Here is an 18,658-nt window from a genome sequence, read left to right as displayed (position 1 = left end):
AGACGCCTGAAAAACGGCGTCCCACAGGGGTCGGTCCTGGCCCCACTTCTTTTCAACATCTACACCCACGACCTGCCAACCACGGTCTCCGCAAAATACGCTTATGCGGACGATCTGGCAATTCTCCACTCCACAAAGTTGTGGGAAAATCTAGAAGACACCTTGAGCCAAGACATGAAAACCATCTCAGCTTATCTCCAAAACTGGCGACTGAAACTCAGCGAAACCAAAACTGTGGCGGCAGCTTTCCACCTACACAATCGGGAAGCTGATCGTGAGAAACATGTCCACAACAACAGAAAACCTCTGTCCTTCTGCCCCGAGCCAAGGTATCTTGGGGTGACACTAGACAGATCGCTCACATACCGCCACCATTTGGTGTCACTGCGCAAGAAACTGACATCCCGCGCTTCACTACTGAAGCGCCTAGCAGGCTCTAGCTGGGGGCGAGGGCTGACACCTTGCGAATAGCAGCCTTAGCCCTTGTCTACTCTTCTGCAGAGTACTGTGCACCTGTCTGGTGCCGCAGTGCTCACTGCCACAACATCGACACTGCCATAAACAGCGCCCTGCGCACAGTGACCGGATGCCTGCGTCCCACACCATTGGACAATCTCCCCATTCTCGCTGGCCTCCAACCTGCTGAGCTTCGTCGCGAAGAAGCCACTCTGTCCCTCGGTCGACGGGCACTGAAGTCTAACTATCTTCTCCACCACAAGATCTCTGCCTTCCCAAACGGGCACCCCCGCCGACTGAAATCAAGACACCCATTCGTGCCAGCCGCTCGGCTTCTGATCAACGAAGCTGATGAACAAGACATCTTTGCGGCTACTTGGGCGGACCATAAATGGAATTTTGAATAGAGGTCAAGCACCACCAGACTCCATTCATTCATTCCCGACGCCGACGCACGCCCCATCGGCCTGACACTACAGAGACAGGCATGGGTGCGCCTCAACCGTCTCCGTACGGGCGTCGGGCTTTTCCGCTCAACAATGCACCAATGGGGAATGGCCTCTTCCTCCTCCTGTGAATGTGGTGCCGAGGAACAGACCGCAGACCACATCATCAATGACTGTACCATCTTCAAGCCACTTAACGGAGTGAAAGGTCTGCGCGTCATGGATGATGAAACTAAAGACTGGCTGCTCTCTAGCAGCCTTCCAGTGTAGTCCGGGAACATCGTGAATCTGGGGTGGTAAAGGGATAGACTCTCGGCCCCAGAAGCTCAGACGACGACGACGAACAGCTATCCAAGCTGATACCAATACCAATGTTGATGGATTTGTTTTTAAGAGATATTCATGGACAATATTTCCAAAACCAGCATCTTACTCCATTGTAATTGCTTTTACCTGAGATGCCTTGGCAAAAAAACTCACCCAAATTTAAAAATCGTTATCGTGCAATCTGTCTGGAATAACCCTATATAACTATTACCCTACCAGTAGCCTACATAACAACTACAAAATTACAAGCAATATAATTGTACAAAGTGACATATGAGAATCAAAACAAATTAAATATAGAAAGTCTTGGGTCTGGGATTACTCATTTGGAAAACCAAATGTAGCTTGCCTGGCAGAGTTTGCATTGATGAAGTCCCTTGATATATCGTTTACTCTTAGCTACTCATCCTAATGTGTAGTCACTAAGCATACTCGTCATGACAACCTACTCCTAGGGACAAGGGAAGAATTGAAGTAAACGTTTTAGCTCAGTCTACAATATGTATGTAGCTGTGTGTGTAACTGTGTATGTGTGTGTAACTGTGTATATTAGTTTGTTTTTGTGATGTTGGGTTCAGTCGTGTTCTCATTGCTTTAAGAATTGGCGCTCCAGTTGTTCCAGGAACGAGGAGGCGACTGATTCTTAACTAATTCATCAACTTATTTTAAAGTATCAGGTTTGGTGGCCGTGCTTAACTATATTTATTGATGCATATACCGCAATATTAGATCCTTTCACGCACGTCTTAAACCATTAAGGTTTTGCCACCTTTTCCTTTTGTTAGTTTTGTTACTGTATTTCTTTTTCTCAATATCATTTCTTTTGCATTCTGACAAAGAAAAATAAATTGAATTGAATTGAATGTATCTCTTACTTTGAGCTTGGGGGGGGGGGCATTGCCAAAATAAGTCATAAGACCACTTGAGCTGAGTGGTCTTATGACCTCACAAAAGTAATCTGCCCGCGTGCAACCATAGACTTTACATACGTAAAGTCAATGTCATAGACCTAATGTAAAGTCTATGGTGCAACTACAGCACCGCTTTTGCAGCAATCGTAACGCGTGAGTGAGCAACACCAGACAATTATTTTTGCTAAGCTAACCACAGTCAGCGATCGTGACTGGCAAATTGTTGGTTTGTAGCCTAGGGGGTTACCGCTCCTTTTTTCCTAGTACCGCTGCTATTTCCCCATCAATGCAACAAGTATGCTGAACTGCCAGGATTAAGTTTAGAAGAAACCTTTTTTTGATCAAGGATAAAGGTTCGCACAATCTATCCATAAGCCTTATAAAAAAAAGATTAAAAATGCAGTTTGGAAGAAGGCTGAAAAGCTGAACTGCTGTAGTTAGTTATGCGATTCCTGAGAAACAATAAATTTAATCTTGGACCAGTAATATGGTAATAACAAAATTTTAGCCTTCTAAAGTGAACTACTGTATTTAACTAAACTGCTGTAAATGGCTTCTCTCTTGCACCAGCTTGACCAGGTTCAGTTGTTCTCTAAAATGCTAAATTGTCTGTGATGTTTGCCCTTTGCCAAAGTTTTACCAAATAACACACTAAACCAGGGGTCACCAACTGGCGGCCCGCGGGCCGCATGCGGCCCGCCACGCTGTATCGCTGCGGCCGCGGAAGGTATTGTCAGTGCACAAGTATAACCAAAAATACTTTTCTTGAGGAGTTAAAGAGCACGAAAAAAAATACTTTCCGGAAAGCGTATTTTCGCTTTGCATAAGATTCCAGCGACCGACCAATCAGATTATAGTTCTAGGTGGGGGTTGCTTAAAGTTATTCCAATGCGATGTCCAACCACACTGTCTCAGTGGTTGGTTAAAACGTCTGTTTTTGGATTTCGAAAATGTCTGTGAGCATAGAGTTGTTTATTTTAAGTTTGCAAATGTCCTGTAAACACTAGTGTGCGTTTCACAGTTATTGTGTTTCACGAGCAGTGTTCTCTTTGTGCAAGTTTTTGTTGGCAAAATAGGTCGGTGTGCCAACTCAATTTAAATTGGCAAAATATTATATATAAATTTAAAGAATTTTGCTTATTGTATTATGAAAATATTTAACTTAGTACTGCAAAATGTTTTTTTTAAGCAACATGGAACGCTTCACGATTTTGGGTGTCATCCTTGCGCAAGGGTCACCGGCCATGCTAATCTTCTCTGTATCGTTCCAATTTTAGTACATGTAGCCTACTGCCGAAGCAAGTAGGCTGCAAAATGTTGTTAATCAACAAATTCTTGCCACGCTGATAAGCATCGCAATAGTGACAGTTGTCTATGATAAAAGAAAGACGGTTTTATAGACTCTCACAAAAAGAATGAAAAACCAACTCATTGCTTTTTCAGAGGGACGACTGTTTATGAATTATGATAGAATTACGATTTTTCAGTGATTTCCACAAGCGTTTGTTTCATGGTGCCTGGTTTCTTTTTCCTTGTTATTGGAGGCTATTTTTCGCTGATATGTTTGCAGGTCACTATTGTTGCCTGTATTGCGATGTGTCAAACATTTCCTTGTTTACTGAAATTGTTAATTGCAAGATATCTTTTGTGAAGCGAAGTGACAACACCACCCTTGCTTGGCGATGAATATTCTGATGAAACCGCTTGCCTCGCTATAAATGCGCAAAACAAGTGGCTTCGTTTATTAGGCATTGTTAAAGAAGTCAAAAGTGTTGTAAAAGGAGCTTGGCCTGGCAGTAGCGTTGTTCGTTTAATTTTCTTGCTGCGGTATTCTAAGGATAAATATGAACAACATGTGATGCTGGATACTGTGTACGAAATGCGTTCTTTTCTAGCATAGGCTAAGAGTCAACCTACCTAAAATTTTATTAGTGCGGCCCGCCACAGCTCTCCTTAGTGCCAAAGTGGCCCGCATGCAAAAAAAGTAGTGACCCCTGCACTAAACTGTTAGTTCTGAGATGTATGCATTAGTCTAGTCTAGTTCATAACACTTAATTGTTGTTTAGGTTAGCTTTGTCACTGTGGCCAAGACTCACTTGGTTCGACAACTACTTACTGTATCATGTTTGCCTCATCAATGTTAAGTCTACTACAATTCATCTCTCAGTATTTCTGGAGTGTTCTAGCTGTTTCCATTGGTTCTCTTTTATACCTCTGGTGGTCACACCCTCACAAAAAGTTCCCACCTGGAGTTCGAGGTTATCCAATTGTAGGAGCACTTCCTTATCTTGGAAAGTATCCAGAAAGAATTATTGCTAGGTGGAGTCGTGAGAAGTATGGACCTGTTATGTCAGTTCGATTTGGACCAAAGGACATTGTTTATATTAATTCTTATGATATGCTTTCTAAGGTAAAATTTTGTAGCTTACTTACGGTACGTACCCTATGTAAAGTTAAAATAAATGTATAAAGGTACCGGTATGTGACAACATGTTTGGTAAGCTATACTATTTAGGTCATAATAATACAGCGACAGACCTCATACTACAGTGGTAACAAAAGTCACATCTTGCGACTTAGTGTAATAGCCTCCTTCAATTGTAGCTCCTAAAGTTTCAAGAAAAATCAGGCAATTTATTTGCTGAGTTCTGTATTAAAATCTCCCCTCAAAAACTGTATGCATAAGCCATAAGTTTCAAAACATTAAGACAATCATTGTTTGAAAAAGAGGTCAATATTTTTTAGTTATGAAGTTTGAAAAGTGGCTAATTATCAAACTTATGTATAATATACAGTTTATGTTTTTAGGCATTTATCTCTAACAGCTCAACATTTGTTAATCGTCCTGATATACCAGTGATGAATAAAGCGTTTCATGGGATGGGATTTACATTCCGACCTGCAGATTTGAAATGGAAAACTCAGCGAAATTTTGCGAAAAGTAAACTAACCAGGTATATATATATATATAATAAACCTGATGACATTTTTTGAGAACTTTTAATGTATATATATTGATATAAGATTTGAATGTGCAATTCCTATTTTTCATTATTTTTAAATTTTATGTACCGGTATTTGCTTTTAAAAGTGAAGATTATTAAAGAAATGGAAATAGATGCTCCTGCACCATGTCTATATCTGGGAATGTATATATGTACTATGTCTTTTCTGTGCTGATTATGCAGCACGGTAATTTCAAAATAAACTTTTATACGGTATATACAATATGTTGTGTTTGATAGATTGCTTAGCTTGTTTTTGTGTAAGGTCCTGTAAAAGAAACTGTGGCAAAATTTTTAGACAGAATTTGAATATTCTGATATAATTATACTCATACTGTTTCGAATCATACCCTAAGATAAATTAAGTGCTATGTTTGATACAAGTGTAATGTTATGTACATATGACACTTTTTACAACTTCTTTGATGTTTTGCATTGGTCCATGTTTGCTCTCAGACTTTGGTCTTGTGCTAATAGGAAAATAACATGTGCTTTTAATTAGATAAACAGTATAATTTTACCTGACAAAACACATATATATGGTAGTTCTAATTAAAGAAATTCCTCTCATGTCACTGCAAAGTATCATGGTAATGTAGTTGCCCGCTGCAGTATATTAAATCAATTAATCGATTTTTAGGTTTGGTTTCTCCAACGTTGACGTTGAAGTCAGAGTGAATGATATTGTTGATGAATTGCTCCTTTTAGTGAAGAAAAATGAAGGAAAGTCTTTTAATTTTAGAGTAAGTTTACAATCGTGTAAATTTTAAAGGCCTGCATATTTTAAAGGCTAATGCCAACAATTGGCTTCTTTTTTGGAGCCTCAGTGTAATGCAGGCATACATTGACACCATAATGTGGCAATAAAAAGAATACCGTATAGCCTACTCTCAGTCTCAGCTTCAAAGGCTTTAAAGTCAATGCTGTGTGATTCTGAATGACATTACCAGACTTCCAAGTCACATTTATGGGACTATGTGGTTTTTGAATGGAATAAGTGAATAAGATTAATTGAGCTTTAACAACCAGTGTAGCGTAATGTGCTGTATCTCATTTTTGTTCAGATAATAACCTAGTCATTCTTTTCTTGGATCCAACTTTTATGCTACATTCTTCATGTAAAACGTTGTTTGTAAATGTATTACTTTGCATTCACTGCCAGTTGAATGTGAAGACGCCATTACCAAGATCAAACAATTAGATAAAACCTAAATTGAAGTTGTTGAAGAGATAAAGGTGAAATGTTTAAATTTTTTAGTGTATATTAATTTACTAAAATAAATTGCAAGTTGCAATACAATACACTTGACGCTTATAAACTTTAATTGTAACTTTACCGAAACCGTTCAATTTCCCAACGCCATCTTCATTTTGTGATCACTTTTTGAACGAACTTTAAACCGCAAAATGCGCGCGAAATTTGACTTGTAAAACTGTCATTGTTATGTGAACAATTGAACAATTTTCAGTTTTACTCTATTTGGCCTTTGATGAAGTAAAAACCGAATAGTTGCATCTAATTTGAATTGTGCTTGAATGTTAATTAATTCATAATTAAAGAAACGTCGAAACAAATCCAAAAATTTGAACACTGTTGAAAAAAACACGTCGTATCCAACCGAAGACTTTAAAAACGGTACCGTTAGTGTTCTTTCTTGCATAACAGTAACGCAGTGAGGATAAGTCGGGTAATAATGTGATGACATCTTAAACCTCGTCGTCGTCTGAGCTTCTGGGGCCGAGGGTCTATCCTTTTACCACCCCAGATTCACGATGTTCCCGGACTACACTGGAAGGCTGCTAGAGAGCAGCCAGTCTTTAGTTTCATCATCCATGACGCGCAGACCTTCCACTCGGTTAGGCGGTTTGAAGATGGTACAGTCATTGATGATGTGGTCTGCGGTCTGTTCCTCGGCACCACATTCACAGGAGGAGGAAGAAGCCATTCCCCATTGGTGCATGGTTGAGCGGAAAAGCCCGACGCCCGCACGGAGACGGCCGAGGCGCACCCATGCCCGCCTCTGTAGTGTCAGGCCGACGGGGCGCGCGTCGGCGTCGGGGATGAATGAATGGAGTCTGGTGGTGCTTGACTTCCATTCAGAATTCCATTTATGGTCCGCCCAAGTAGCCGCAGAGATGTCTTGTTCATCAGCTTCGTTGATCAGAAGCCGAGCGGCTGGCACGAATGGGTGTCTTGATTTCAGTCGGCGGGGGTGCCCGTTTGGGAAGGCAGAGATCCTGTGGTGGAGAAGATGGCCAGGCTCCAGTGCCCGTCGACCGAGGGACAGAGTGGCTTCTTCGCGACGAAGCTCAGCAGGTTGGATGCCAGCGAGAATGGGGAGATTGTCAACCTGATTGTCATTGTCAACCTGATAATAAGGAGATTGTCAATGGAGATTGTCAACCTGTCGATGGAGATTGTCAACCTGATAATAAGGAGATTGTCAATCTTAAACCTGATATAAAATTAAATATGATACCTGGACGGCTAAAAGACCTAAGTAGCAGTTGTAGAGCGACAATAAATAGAAGCATACCATCACCATATCCTCACACAAACGTTGCCAACTTGTTTCTTTTTGGCGTTTGTAAGCATGTGTGTGGCGTTTTGAGGTGTTAGATGATCCTCTTTCAGTTTCTAATTCACATATATAATACATGTATTCATTTATTTAACTTCAAAGCGAAGTGGCTTCAATGAGTCCTAATGTAAGCACAAAATTTTATTGTCTATCTGAAACGTGGTACGGCTGCTTGGTCGAGTGGTGAGAGCCTTGGTTCGATGTTCGAAAAGGCGCCGGTTCGACACCGCTCAAGAGCATATGGTTGTGCTTTTGGTAAGATACTTTAAGGCATGCCGTCGATTGCAGTATGGTCCCGCTTCGACTATAGCCCTTGATTTCTCCATGATTATGAGCAGAAAGTTGCTGTAGAGAAATGTTGACGGGATTTCTGAGGGTTATAGCCTACTAAACTGATCTAAAACATATTTAGAGTGATCTGGGATGGGCGCTGTGCAGTACTTTTGTTGCTTTTTGTTTTGGTAAGAAGTATAAACAAAATGAAGACAAAATGCATCGATTGGTGAACAACATATTTCTTTTGTAAGTATATTGTCATATTTCTTTTTTTAACATGTACATGTTATTTTCTAGGTATAAGCACCAATTTGCATGTGATACCACACGCCAAATGCTTGTGCCAATGTCTTCCATTTTATTTTTTCAGAGTGTTGATTAAGCGCTTTGTCATATTTTGTCACTTGAAATAGCTTGATTAATTGTTTGTTGTTGTCTCATTTTCAGGAACTAGACTTGCATAGGCTATTACGTTTGTTTTGACACGTTTTACTTGCAATGAGTCCTGTTTAGATTTTCTGACATTCCGACAGCCCAAGCAATCCACATCACGATGATGTTTCCCGCTATGAAAGCAATTCCTATGTTCAAAAAAGCATTAAATGGATTTTATCATGAAATCTCAGAAATACTGCGTATGAATTTCATTCATATATATGATTTGTTTTTTTGATCATGACGACTGTTTGATTAAACCTTTCAAAAGCTGAATAAATCAAAGAGCAAAAGTTGTGCTTTTGCACCTTTTAAAGCTAATCAGTCAATGGTGTTCTCATTCATGGTGCAATCGGCTTTCCAACATTTTTCTAGTCCTGGGGTATTGGAATCCCGCAGTGTGGAGAAATTAATAGAGTTGAACATTATTCAAACCTCAATGTGAAATGGAATATTTGAATCAAAATCTGTATATATCATATAGTAATCAATTTCGTGTTGCACAGTCTTGTGATTTCCTAACTGGTGATGATTATGTGCCTGATCTGATACAGACGTTGGCGATCATGGTCCGTCTTCCAAACTTCTCTGTCATTTGTCATTCGTATAAAATCGTTCGTTTTGACTGTTGCATTTGTGGCCGATTGATTCAAGCTGTTTAAATATATAAGTTAATCTTTGTCGACCTCTGCTTCTTTTTCCCTGTATCATCCCCAATAGTGCTATTTTTTCCAAATCTTCTTGTCTGTGAATATGACCTACAAATTCACAGACATTTCCTTATTAGGCTCCGCAAAATGATTTTTTTAAACTCTGAAAGCTTCATCACTTGCTTAAAAAAAACTTAATAATGCTCCTAACTCTCTATTTCTTCACTTTACAAATCATTGAGTCAGGGGCGGATCCAGGGGGGGGGGGCGATTGGGGCGATCGCCCCCCCCTAAAATCTAAGAAAATAGCTTTATTCTTCATTTATAATGTATACGATTTGGAAAACAACATATCGAAAGCAATGCTGAATAAGTCTTTCGCCATGTTCAAAGGTTAGGTTAGGCTAAGGTAGGCTATAATAATAACATAGCATAAGGCTATTATTTCGTCACAGAGTCTAATTACCGAACGAAATTACTAAAATTTAAAACGTTTCTAAACCTTTTACCGCACTGTAGAGCATAGCGATAAATCCCTTAGCCTAGATAAGTTGGTTGACAGAGCAGGTTATTGGCAACTTTGGCGGTTAGACGTGGAACTAAAGGGTTGAAAAAGTGTAGTTAATACTAATTATGCAAACATTATTGAAACATCATGCAAAATTCCACAACATTGAACTGAAAAAGAAACCAGCTCTGGCAGACTGCTTTGTCGTTATTTTCGCCGAACAACCCAGCAAACAATATTTAGACATCGCTGAAGATAAATGGCTACTGGCTACATAATATCAAAGCCACCATTAACATAGGCTACAGAAGTTGATTCGACCAACCACTTAGTCTGTTTTGGTTAATCCTATGTCATCAGCAACCTCCGACCCCTGTAGTGTAGATTATTCAACCACGTCCATTCACGCTTTATTCTTTTTGGCGTTATATCAATGTAAACTTATGGCAGTGGACTGTAAACTAAATTGCGTTTTTCTTTGTATTCGTCTTGTTGAACTGTTGTAATTTACTTGATGGATGATAATGTTCATGTATTTCTTGAATTTTGTACCAGTAAAGTGTTGAAAATCGTGGCAGAACACCAGTTTAAGATTTAGGCTTGCAGCTTTTGAGTTTAATTTATGTAACTCCGAGTTTGCTTTATTTATTCGTTTTACGTATTTTTTAAATTTTCTTTTTTACATGTGCTAGCTGAAGATGCTATTACTATAGCGAAATCGATTCTTAATAAATTACACAAAGAGGTTAGATTGTTGAGCAAATGCCAGCATTTGATGAATACAAAATAGCAGCACCACCTTATGCAAGGTTAATTTATTTATTTATAAGCTTATTTTTGTACAGCATCTAATATGATATCTCTCTTATAGGAGCTGAAGAGCGACACCGTTATGAAACTATTGCAGTAGGCTATTACAGATGCTTTAAAAGTTGTCAGCATAATGAAACGACGCAGATCGCAGGGAACCTTGGATTTTTATCTAAAAAAAGTGACAGGTTGTGTTTCGAAAGAACAGTTAGAGCATGGTTGTGATGCCAGTTTTGTTAGCACTGAAACTGAACTGACTGGAGAATGTTCTTCTTCCGTCACTAATGTCAGTGATACTGATAAGACTTCCATTATTCGACAGAATGACGTCGGATGCCACATTGATTCGATTTCTAATATTGATGACTTAACAAAATGCGAGTTACTAGAGAAACCCTGGAGACCTCCACATGATTTTAATCTGCCATTTTCTACTCATCATAAAAAAGGAAAGGATGAAAAAAGATACTTGAACCAGTCCCACTTGGATAAATTCCCGTGGTTGGTGTATTCTGATGCCAAAAAAGGACTATTTTGTAAGTATTGCAGCTTATTTGTTATTGGCCGTGTTGGAGGATCTCACAAGCACGTATCCCTTCAAAAACTTGTTACAAAGCCTTAGACTGTTTTTGCGAAGCTTCTTGGAAAAGATGGCGATCTAACAACTCACGAGAGACAGCAGTACCATAGAGATGCAGTGGAAGGGGGTAAAGATTTTCTGAAGACCTTCCACACACCAAGACAACACATCGCGAACCAGCTTAGCTCGCAGCGACTAAAGCAAGTCCAAGAAAACAGGGAACGATTGAAACCGATTGTAGAATCTATAATATTTTTAGGCAGACAAAATATTGCCTTTCGAGGGCATCGAGATGACGGTGCGTTAGAACGAGAGACAGCAATGCCTTTAATCAACGAAGGTAATTTCCGAGAGCTGCTGAGATACCGTGTCCTCAGTGGCGATTCTACCTTGAAACTGCATCTAGAAACAGCAAAGTCCAATGCTACATACATCAGCAAAACTACACAAAACGAACTTATTGACTGCTGTGGAGAAGAAATTAGAAGTATCATTCTCAAGCGCATAGAAGAAGCAAAATATTACTCTCTAATATTCGATGAAACAACAGATATCTCGCATTCTTCCCAATTAACACTTTGTGTGTCTTATGTTTACCAGAACAGGAGACATGAAGATTTTGTTGGATTTTTAAATGCTCATGATTCCTGTTTTAAAGGCATGTCATCATCTTATGAGCCAAAGGTCAGTGGAAAAGTTCTTGGAGAGTTAGTCCTGAACAAAATGAAGCAGTTACATTTAGATTTTTTAAACTGCGTTGGTGTTGGAACAGATGGGTGTGCGCTGATGGTATCGGAGCAGCTAGGAGCCGTGGCTGAAATTAAGAAGAAGGCATCAAATGCATCCAGGTGCCTCTGCTTCAACCATGCGCTTAATTTGTCTATGTCCAAGACGTCATCAGTTTCCAGTGTCCGTAATGCAATTGGAACAATTAAAGAAGTCATGTCCTCCTTTAACGCTTCTGCAAAGCGAAATCATGTTCTTTTAAATGTGGTTAAAGCTCAATTGCGGAGCATGTGCGAAACCAGGTGGGTTGAAAGAACAGAATCATTGGCGCAATTTCTCGACCAGTTGCAGAAGATAATTGAAGCCCTTGAATACATTTCGAACTGGAATGAAACGAAAAGTGCTTCTCAAGCTAGAAGTATGATTTCATCCATACGAAATGTGGAGTTCATCATCACACTCTTTTGTCAATTATCTGTGTTTATGCTGTGTCTACCACTTAGCAGGTTGTTTCAGAAGAAGAGTCTGGATTTATCTGCAGCTACAACACTTGTCAGAGATTTAAAAAGCATTCTCAAAGCCCGGCGTGAAAATTGTGATGATGAATTCTGTAGTTTATTCCAAAAAGCATCCCAAGTTTTGTCAAATTTGGACATTACCGTTACCTTACCTCGAATTAATCAACGACAAGTTCACAGGACAAACGTTCCATCTTCATCACCAGAGCAATACTACAAAAGGTCGATCTACATTCCAATGTTGGATTCCTTCATACTTGACTTGGAAACAAGATTTTCAGCTGAGACTTTAGCATCTTGTCACCTAACATCATTGCTACCACGAAATTGCTTAAGTATCGACCCGACAGCATTGACAAAAGTCATTTGCAATGCCTACAACGGCTTGCTACGACATATATATAGTGTGGAATCAGTGGAGTCTGCTCTATGTTCAGAGATCCAACTATGGAAGGAGAAGTGGGCAAATATAACTGTTCCGGCGACTGCTGCAGTCTTACCGATGACTGTGGAAGAAGCTTTACAACAGTGTGATGAAGATGTGTACACAATCGTACATTCTCTTCTAAAAATACTATTAACCTTGCCAGTCAGCGTAGCATCAGCCGAAAGAAGCTTTTCATCTCTTCGGTCGTTGAAAACCTGGCTGAGGAACAACATCGGCGAGGAAAGACTGAGTGGATTGGCCTTACTATACCAGCATCGGGACATTTTAATTGACACAGACTCCGTGATAAATCGATTTGCCAACAGTAGAAACCGCAAACTTGACTTTGTGTTGTAGTCAAAGGTACGACACCTGTTAGTATTACCCGTACCGGCAAAGTAGCCTTTTCATTTTCGTTTTATTTGTGAAGTCCACAGAAATAGTTGTTTCTGTTATTGTTAGTTTCTTCCTTTGTCTGGTGCAGCGACCGTGCATGACACGTTTTAAGGAAGACTATATCCTTTGGTCGTCATTTCACTATGTTTAACTGCCACTCTATAGTTTTAATGTACAAATTGTAGTGTTTCGCTGGTCCAAAATAAAAATTTACAATCGATAGGCTACCTAGCCTATAATAGCGATTCTACGGGGGTGGAGCATGACCCAGTGTTTTGACCTGGCCCTCACTTTTGTTGCTCATTATGTTGAATGTATGCATAATCTTTCCTCATTGCTCTTTATAACAATTCAAAACTTGTCAGAGGAATAAAACCTCGAAGCTATACAGTAAGCCCGTAACAACCTCAATGTCTGTATCAATATTAGGCTATGCTGTGACATTGTGAAGACAGAATTACCTGTTATTGTGTTTCCGTGGTCAATTTTTAAATTGCTGTGAATCAATCAAGATTGAAACCTTCAGTCTCAACTGTAAATGCGGCTAGGTTGTTCAGGCTTCAACTTGACATGGCAAGGGCACATCAATTCTTCATCTCTCCCTTTGTTAAACAACAGCATTGTTGAGGGTTTTTTAAGTTATAGAATTTCTCATAATTTGTGTTTGAAATGCTCTCAGAACGCACCAAATTCAACCTAAATTTTCTAAGGGAGACCCCGTCGTTGTTTGTGCCGGGCTGATCACTTGCCTGAATCTCAATGACATCGCCCCCCCTAAAGTAAATGCCTGGATCCGCCCCTGCATTGAGTCACTTTACGTACTCTTCAAGGCCCGGTTACATCAAAGATTGAGCATTGGAATCTTTAGCCTTTGGTGTGAGCGGGCCTCAAAAAGAGTATGCAAAAAAGGACTGCACAAGTGATGGTAACCTACATACACAGCTAACACAGCACCTGGAAGAATTGCACCAGTGACATTCTTGTGTTTTTTTTCTTCTGATTATAGTTTTTTAGTGCGTCATTTGATTAAATCTAGAATTGTGTTTCTAACATTAATTTAAAAGTTGCATTCATGTTTGCTTCCTTGCTTGGATTGATCGTAACTATTTTTTTTACACTTTTTGGCATGTTTCATCAGAAATGGTCACGCTGCTTTGTACTCATAAACGTTTTAGAAATGTTAGTTTCTGTATATATTTTCATCAGAATTTGTTGATGGGGAGATAGCAATTCGGAAAGAATCCTTTTCCGATGACGACGAAGTCACTGATTTCGTCAGTGCTTTTTGGAAAGAAATGAAGACAAGAGACGATTCCGATGGATTTTCGGTGCGAGTACACATTGGAATAAGTTTGCACCATTTCATCCGATGATGATGCTTTCTTTTTTTAGCTGTTTATTTTGCTGTTTTAATCAGACTCATTTTTGAAATGTTGTATTTTTGACAAACGGCACACTTAATTTAAATATTTTTAATATTAGCATTTGCCGTTTTAATAGTTAAATTTTATGTTAGTGCTATTTTCTTGACATGTTTTAAACTCAATTTATTCCATGTTAATGTTTGTAATGTATTGTATTGAGTTTAAATTTAACCGTTGTTATTGCGTTTATAAACGTAGTTGCACTGATGAGAATTTAATATTCGAAAACGCGTTCTGCAACACTGTTTTTTGCACTCTGCAATGCCTGATGCAGATTTATCTGTAGATTTCCATCACGCATTGAAGCGGTGATCTGATAATGAAATTTTCTACGGTTCGAGAAAAAGTTTTCTCTGCCCATAAAACGTTGAATGGTAGTTTAATCAAATATTTCTGAAAGTTCCTTCGTTTCATATTATCTGAATATTCTATGTTAGCTGAACGAACTGCCATATAAAGTGGGAGGAAAGTTCAAGACAACGGACAACGTTATTTAATGTATCCATAAATAGACCATTAATGGAGACAGATTAAGGTGCTAGCTGCAGTAGGAGACGATGCCATCGTCCATTAGGGCCTACATATGTCTGCACTACTTTAAGGTGCACTTGTCATGAAACCAATAAGCGTGATGCATTTAAAGATTTGCATCTTTTCAGAATGAACAACTTCGGTTTGCAGTGCTTGAATTTATTTTTGCTGGGACAGAAACTTCTTCGATTACTTTGTTGTGGGGAATGCTATGCCTGCTGCACTATCCCGACTCGCAAAAGAAACTTGCAGAGGAAATCAATTCAGTCATAGGTGATTTGTATTGCTGGCATATCAGTTATAGAACTGGTTGTCATTACAAAACTTTTTGCACAGTGTGCAGAGTAACCAAGAAATATCAAGTAACCCCACATTGGTTCTTAAGCTTCAAAGTAGGATAACAAACATATATTCCGGCCAACTTAGCTTCGCCTGTACTACATTATATGCATTGCATATGCTACAGTAAATTGTCGGTTGTATATTGTCAGTCTGACGATATACAATGAGTCCATCAAGCTTCTGCAATAATTGACAGGGAAGGATGAAAGGCCATCATCACATCATATGAATGATCTCCCCTACACGATGGCGTTTCTCCAAGAACTATATCGCTTCCGTACAATTGTTCCTTTTGCCAACCAACGCATGACTAATCGGACTTTTCAACTGGGTGATTATGTGATTCCAAAAAATACAACAGTAAGTTTAACTTCGTGATATTAGTTGATGTTGTTTTATGTATATGCGTATATCTACTGGTATTTCAGTTCTATTTCAAACTGTGAAATGATATCATAATCAGAAGCACTGCAAACTCTTTCCAAAGCTTCTTCTGCTTTGTCGAAAACCATTTTACTCAATAAATTATTTTTGATCTCAAACCACATTTAGAAGTTTGCATAGTAACTTGCAATATTCCAACAAAACTTGCAATAGTTTTAAAGTTTGCCCATTGGTCTCTTTGAAAGCAAATGGTTTCAAAGGGAAAGGTGAATGGGTGTTTAGTTGCAAATCTTAGCATTTTTTGTTTTAATGCAACCAACACAAAGCTGCTATGTTTTTCTACCGCAAAATGCTTCATACATCAAATAACTCTACTACACAGCACTAGAACCATAGCGTTTGGGTGACGCGGCGTAAGAAAATCTGGTAGTGAGTGGGCGAACGTAGACATTGTTTTAAAAAGGGGGCTGCGTTTTGTAGTTTTGTGCAGTCACTTTCATCTAATCGGTTAAAAATTATATTCGCCTTAACGCCACACGTGTACACAGTGTGGTCTAGGTTTTTGACAGTGCACATCGTCACGTGTGGATTTTATGTTATCCTGTCCAATGTCCATATATTGTACTATCATTTGTATTGTTATTCCTGTGATGCTATCATCATTTTATTTGTTTTGTTTTTTTACTGTAATCTTTTCAACAGTTTTACTGTACATTGTGTTTGATTTATTGTACATCTTTTTTCGCAGCGACCAATAAACAACTATCTATCTATCATATAATTTGTACCTTAATTGTTGAATATTCATCTAACAAAATGCATTCTGAAAAAACGACAGGTTATTCCAAATGTTTGGGCCATTCACAATGATCCCGACTTATGGGAGAAGCCGGAGATTTTCATGCCAGAACGCCACTTGAACGAGGAAGGAAACTTTGTTGCATCCAAGAAGGTCATCCCATTCTCAGTTGGAGGAAGAAGTTGCCCTGGAGAGAAACTCGCCCGGTTGGATGTTTTCCTCATCATGACTAATCTTGTAAAAAATTATGAATTCCATCCCGATCCCGACTTGAATGAACTTCCAAATATCGATGACGCAATCAATGGCTTCGTGTACACTTCGCTTCCTTTTAAAGTTGTAGCAAAACCAAGAGACCAGTGAATGCTGTAGGCTTCGTTCACAGTATTGAAATACCCAACTGATGATTCATCATGCATGGAATTTTCAACGGTTATGACTACATCACGAAGAGCCACATTCTTTTCTCACCATTCGCATTTCCTTCTCACAATCATGTTGTCTACAATCGACTATACGAAAAGGTCATATTCATAGATGACCGTTCTTGCAAGTCGTAAGCCATGCTTCTCAAACCATAGCCCATCTTGTTTTATGATCATGACACAAGACTGTCTGAATAATTGAAAGAGTCATCACAGTGTTAACTGTATGTTGTCCAAATGCCAAATTCAGTTTGTGATATTTGTGTTTGTGGTATAGTTCATTGTTTTCTATACAATTTTCACATAATATTTTTGTCATTGAAGCCCATGTGATCAAAAACAGAATTCGGCTGATAAACCATACTCGCTAATTACTTCGAAGTTTGGAGATTTTAATTGTGCAGCTGTTTTGGAACAAACGCTTTGAAAATGTGCTCTGATAACCTAATTTCTGACTCTGTCTTCGATTTCTGATTTAGAGTTTGGTCTCACATTGCATCGTATATCTAGTCAGTTACTGTCACTTATTACGTTGATTTAACGTCGGCACACGTTGGATCAATGTGGAAGAGGACCAGTAGGAACAGTGTAGGCCTTTGACTTAATTTGAATATCTGGATTCTGACCTCTTTTTAAATTTTGATTTTCGCTTGTGGCGGCCACATAACTTAGTCTACTTCCACAGATGCTTTTAAACTTTTAATCTTTATTTTTTAATTTCTGATTGGAAATCCTCATGTTACTGACTTAGATTTTGGTCTATCTGTCAAAAGCATCTCTTCAGCGGATCGGTTCCTTTTTACATTGATTCAACGTCTGCGCGTGTTGTGTCAGTAAGGAAGAGAATTATTTGCTGTATATGACCTTATTGTATTGATGTGTCACTTTTTTAACTTGTTTTGAACAAGTTGTTCCTGACCACGTGTCGTATAGGCTACCGCTTTAACTTTTATATTTGGACATTTTTGCTTTGTGCAGCTGCTTATAGACACCTGGACATTCGGCAATTACCCCCCCCCCCCCCTGGAAAATTTTTTGCTCTCCTCTTGCTCCCTTGTAAAATGCAGCTAAAGAGACGTTAATCAGGAAGACCTGTTTTTGACTAGAATTCTGTATATATCTGATAGTGCAGTAGCCTACACTAGCACGCCCATTTTAACCAGATTTGGTTAAATATACTCAATTTTCCTAGATTCAGCTCCTGGACTACAGAGAAGTCCCGGTTCCCTCTCTGTAGTCCCGGATCCATCTGAAAACAATAGGCCATAGCACAGTTGGTGACAATGGCGACGTTCTATCTTGATTCAGCATGTTCGTTCATTATAGAAACTATCATTTGTGTCGATTTTCTTTCATTTTTAACCAAACCAGAATCAGCGAGTGCAATCTGTATGATCAAGAGATACATAATTGATCGCAGTACAGAGCAGGTAACGTAGCCTCCAGAATGTAATAGCCTACCTCAGGCAAAACATTTTAGCTATGAAATGGGCAAATTACGCGTTCTTAATGCAAGTTGCACTGCGGTCCAAATAATATTATTATACTGTAGCAGTGGCTTATCCTGGTTGGTTGAGCAAGGGAAGCAATAAAAGTCGTGGGGGATTAGAGCGTGCCGAAGGCACGTGTTTTCTAGGGGGGTCCGGGGGCATGCCCACCCCGGAAACTATTTTGCAGAATTATGGTAGACTACACTCAAA

General features: G+C 39.2%; 1 protein-coding gene, 1 non-coding gene and 1 pseudogene across 2 annotated transcripts; 2 read left to right on the top strand and 1 right to left on the bottom strand.

Annotated features, from left to right (window-relative positions):
* Window positions 1-3,327: 3,327 nt before the first annotated feature.
* Window positions 3,328-3,434, bottom strand: LOC145784894 (U6 spliceosomal RNA). Its single transcript, XR_014291070.1, has one exon. It is a non-coding gene; the product is annotated as a U6 spliceosomal RNA (small nuclear RNA).
* Window positions 3,435-4,368: 934 nt separating this feature from the next.
* On the top strand, window positions 4,369-18,593 carry LOC145774224 (cytochrome P450 2J3-like). The gene is made up of 9 exons (XM_082585408.1): window positions 4,369-4,550; window positions 4,949-5,094; window positions 5,786-5,888; window positions 8,140-8,249; window positions 8,517-8,638; window positions 14,260-14,381; window positions 15,137-15,281; window positions 15,547-15,710; window positions 16,573-18,593. The coding sequence occupies exons 1-9, from the start codon at window positions 4,488-4,490 to the stop codon at window positions 16,894-16,896; spliced, it is 1,299 nt and encodes a 432-aa protein (XP_082441534.1). The 5' UTR covers window positions 4,369-4,487; the 3' UTR covers window positions 16,897-18,593.
* LOC145776866 (52 kDa repressor of the inhibitor of the protein kinase-like) lies at window positions 10,540-13,014 on the top strand (annotated as a pseudogene).
* Window positions 18,594-18,658: the final 65 nt, after the last annotated feature.

Source organism: Aplidium turbinatum, chromosome 1 (assembly GCF_918807975.1).
Source record: "Aplidium turbinatum chromosome 1, kaAplTurb1.1, whole genome shotgun sequence".
Taxonomy (NCBI): Eukaryota; Metazoa; Chordata; class Ascidiacea; order Aplousobranchia; family Polyclinidae; genus Aplidium; species Aplidium turbinatum.
This window is presented reverse-complemented; position numbering and strand designations above follow the sequence as displayed.

Bases quoted from the DNA above. Each gene is read 5' to 3' on its own strand.
- LOC145774224 (XM_082585408.1), top strand. From the start codon at position 4,488: ATGTCAGTTCGATTTGGACCAAAGGACATTGTTTATATTAATTCTTAT. The intron at 8,639-14,259 runs GTATGAATTTCA...TATTTTCATCAG, and splicing joins TGAAATCTCAGAAATACTGC to AATTTGTTGATGGGGAGATA. The intron at 15,282-15,546 runs GTGATTTGTATT...AATAATTGACAG, and splicing joins GGAAATCAATTCAGTCATAG to GGAAGGATGAAAGGCCATCA.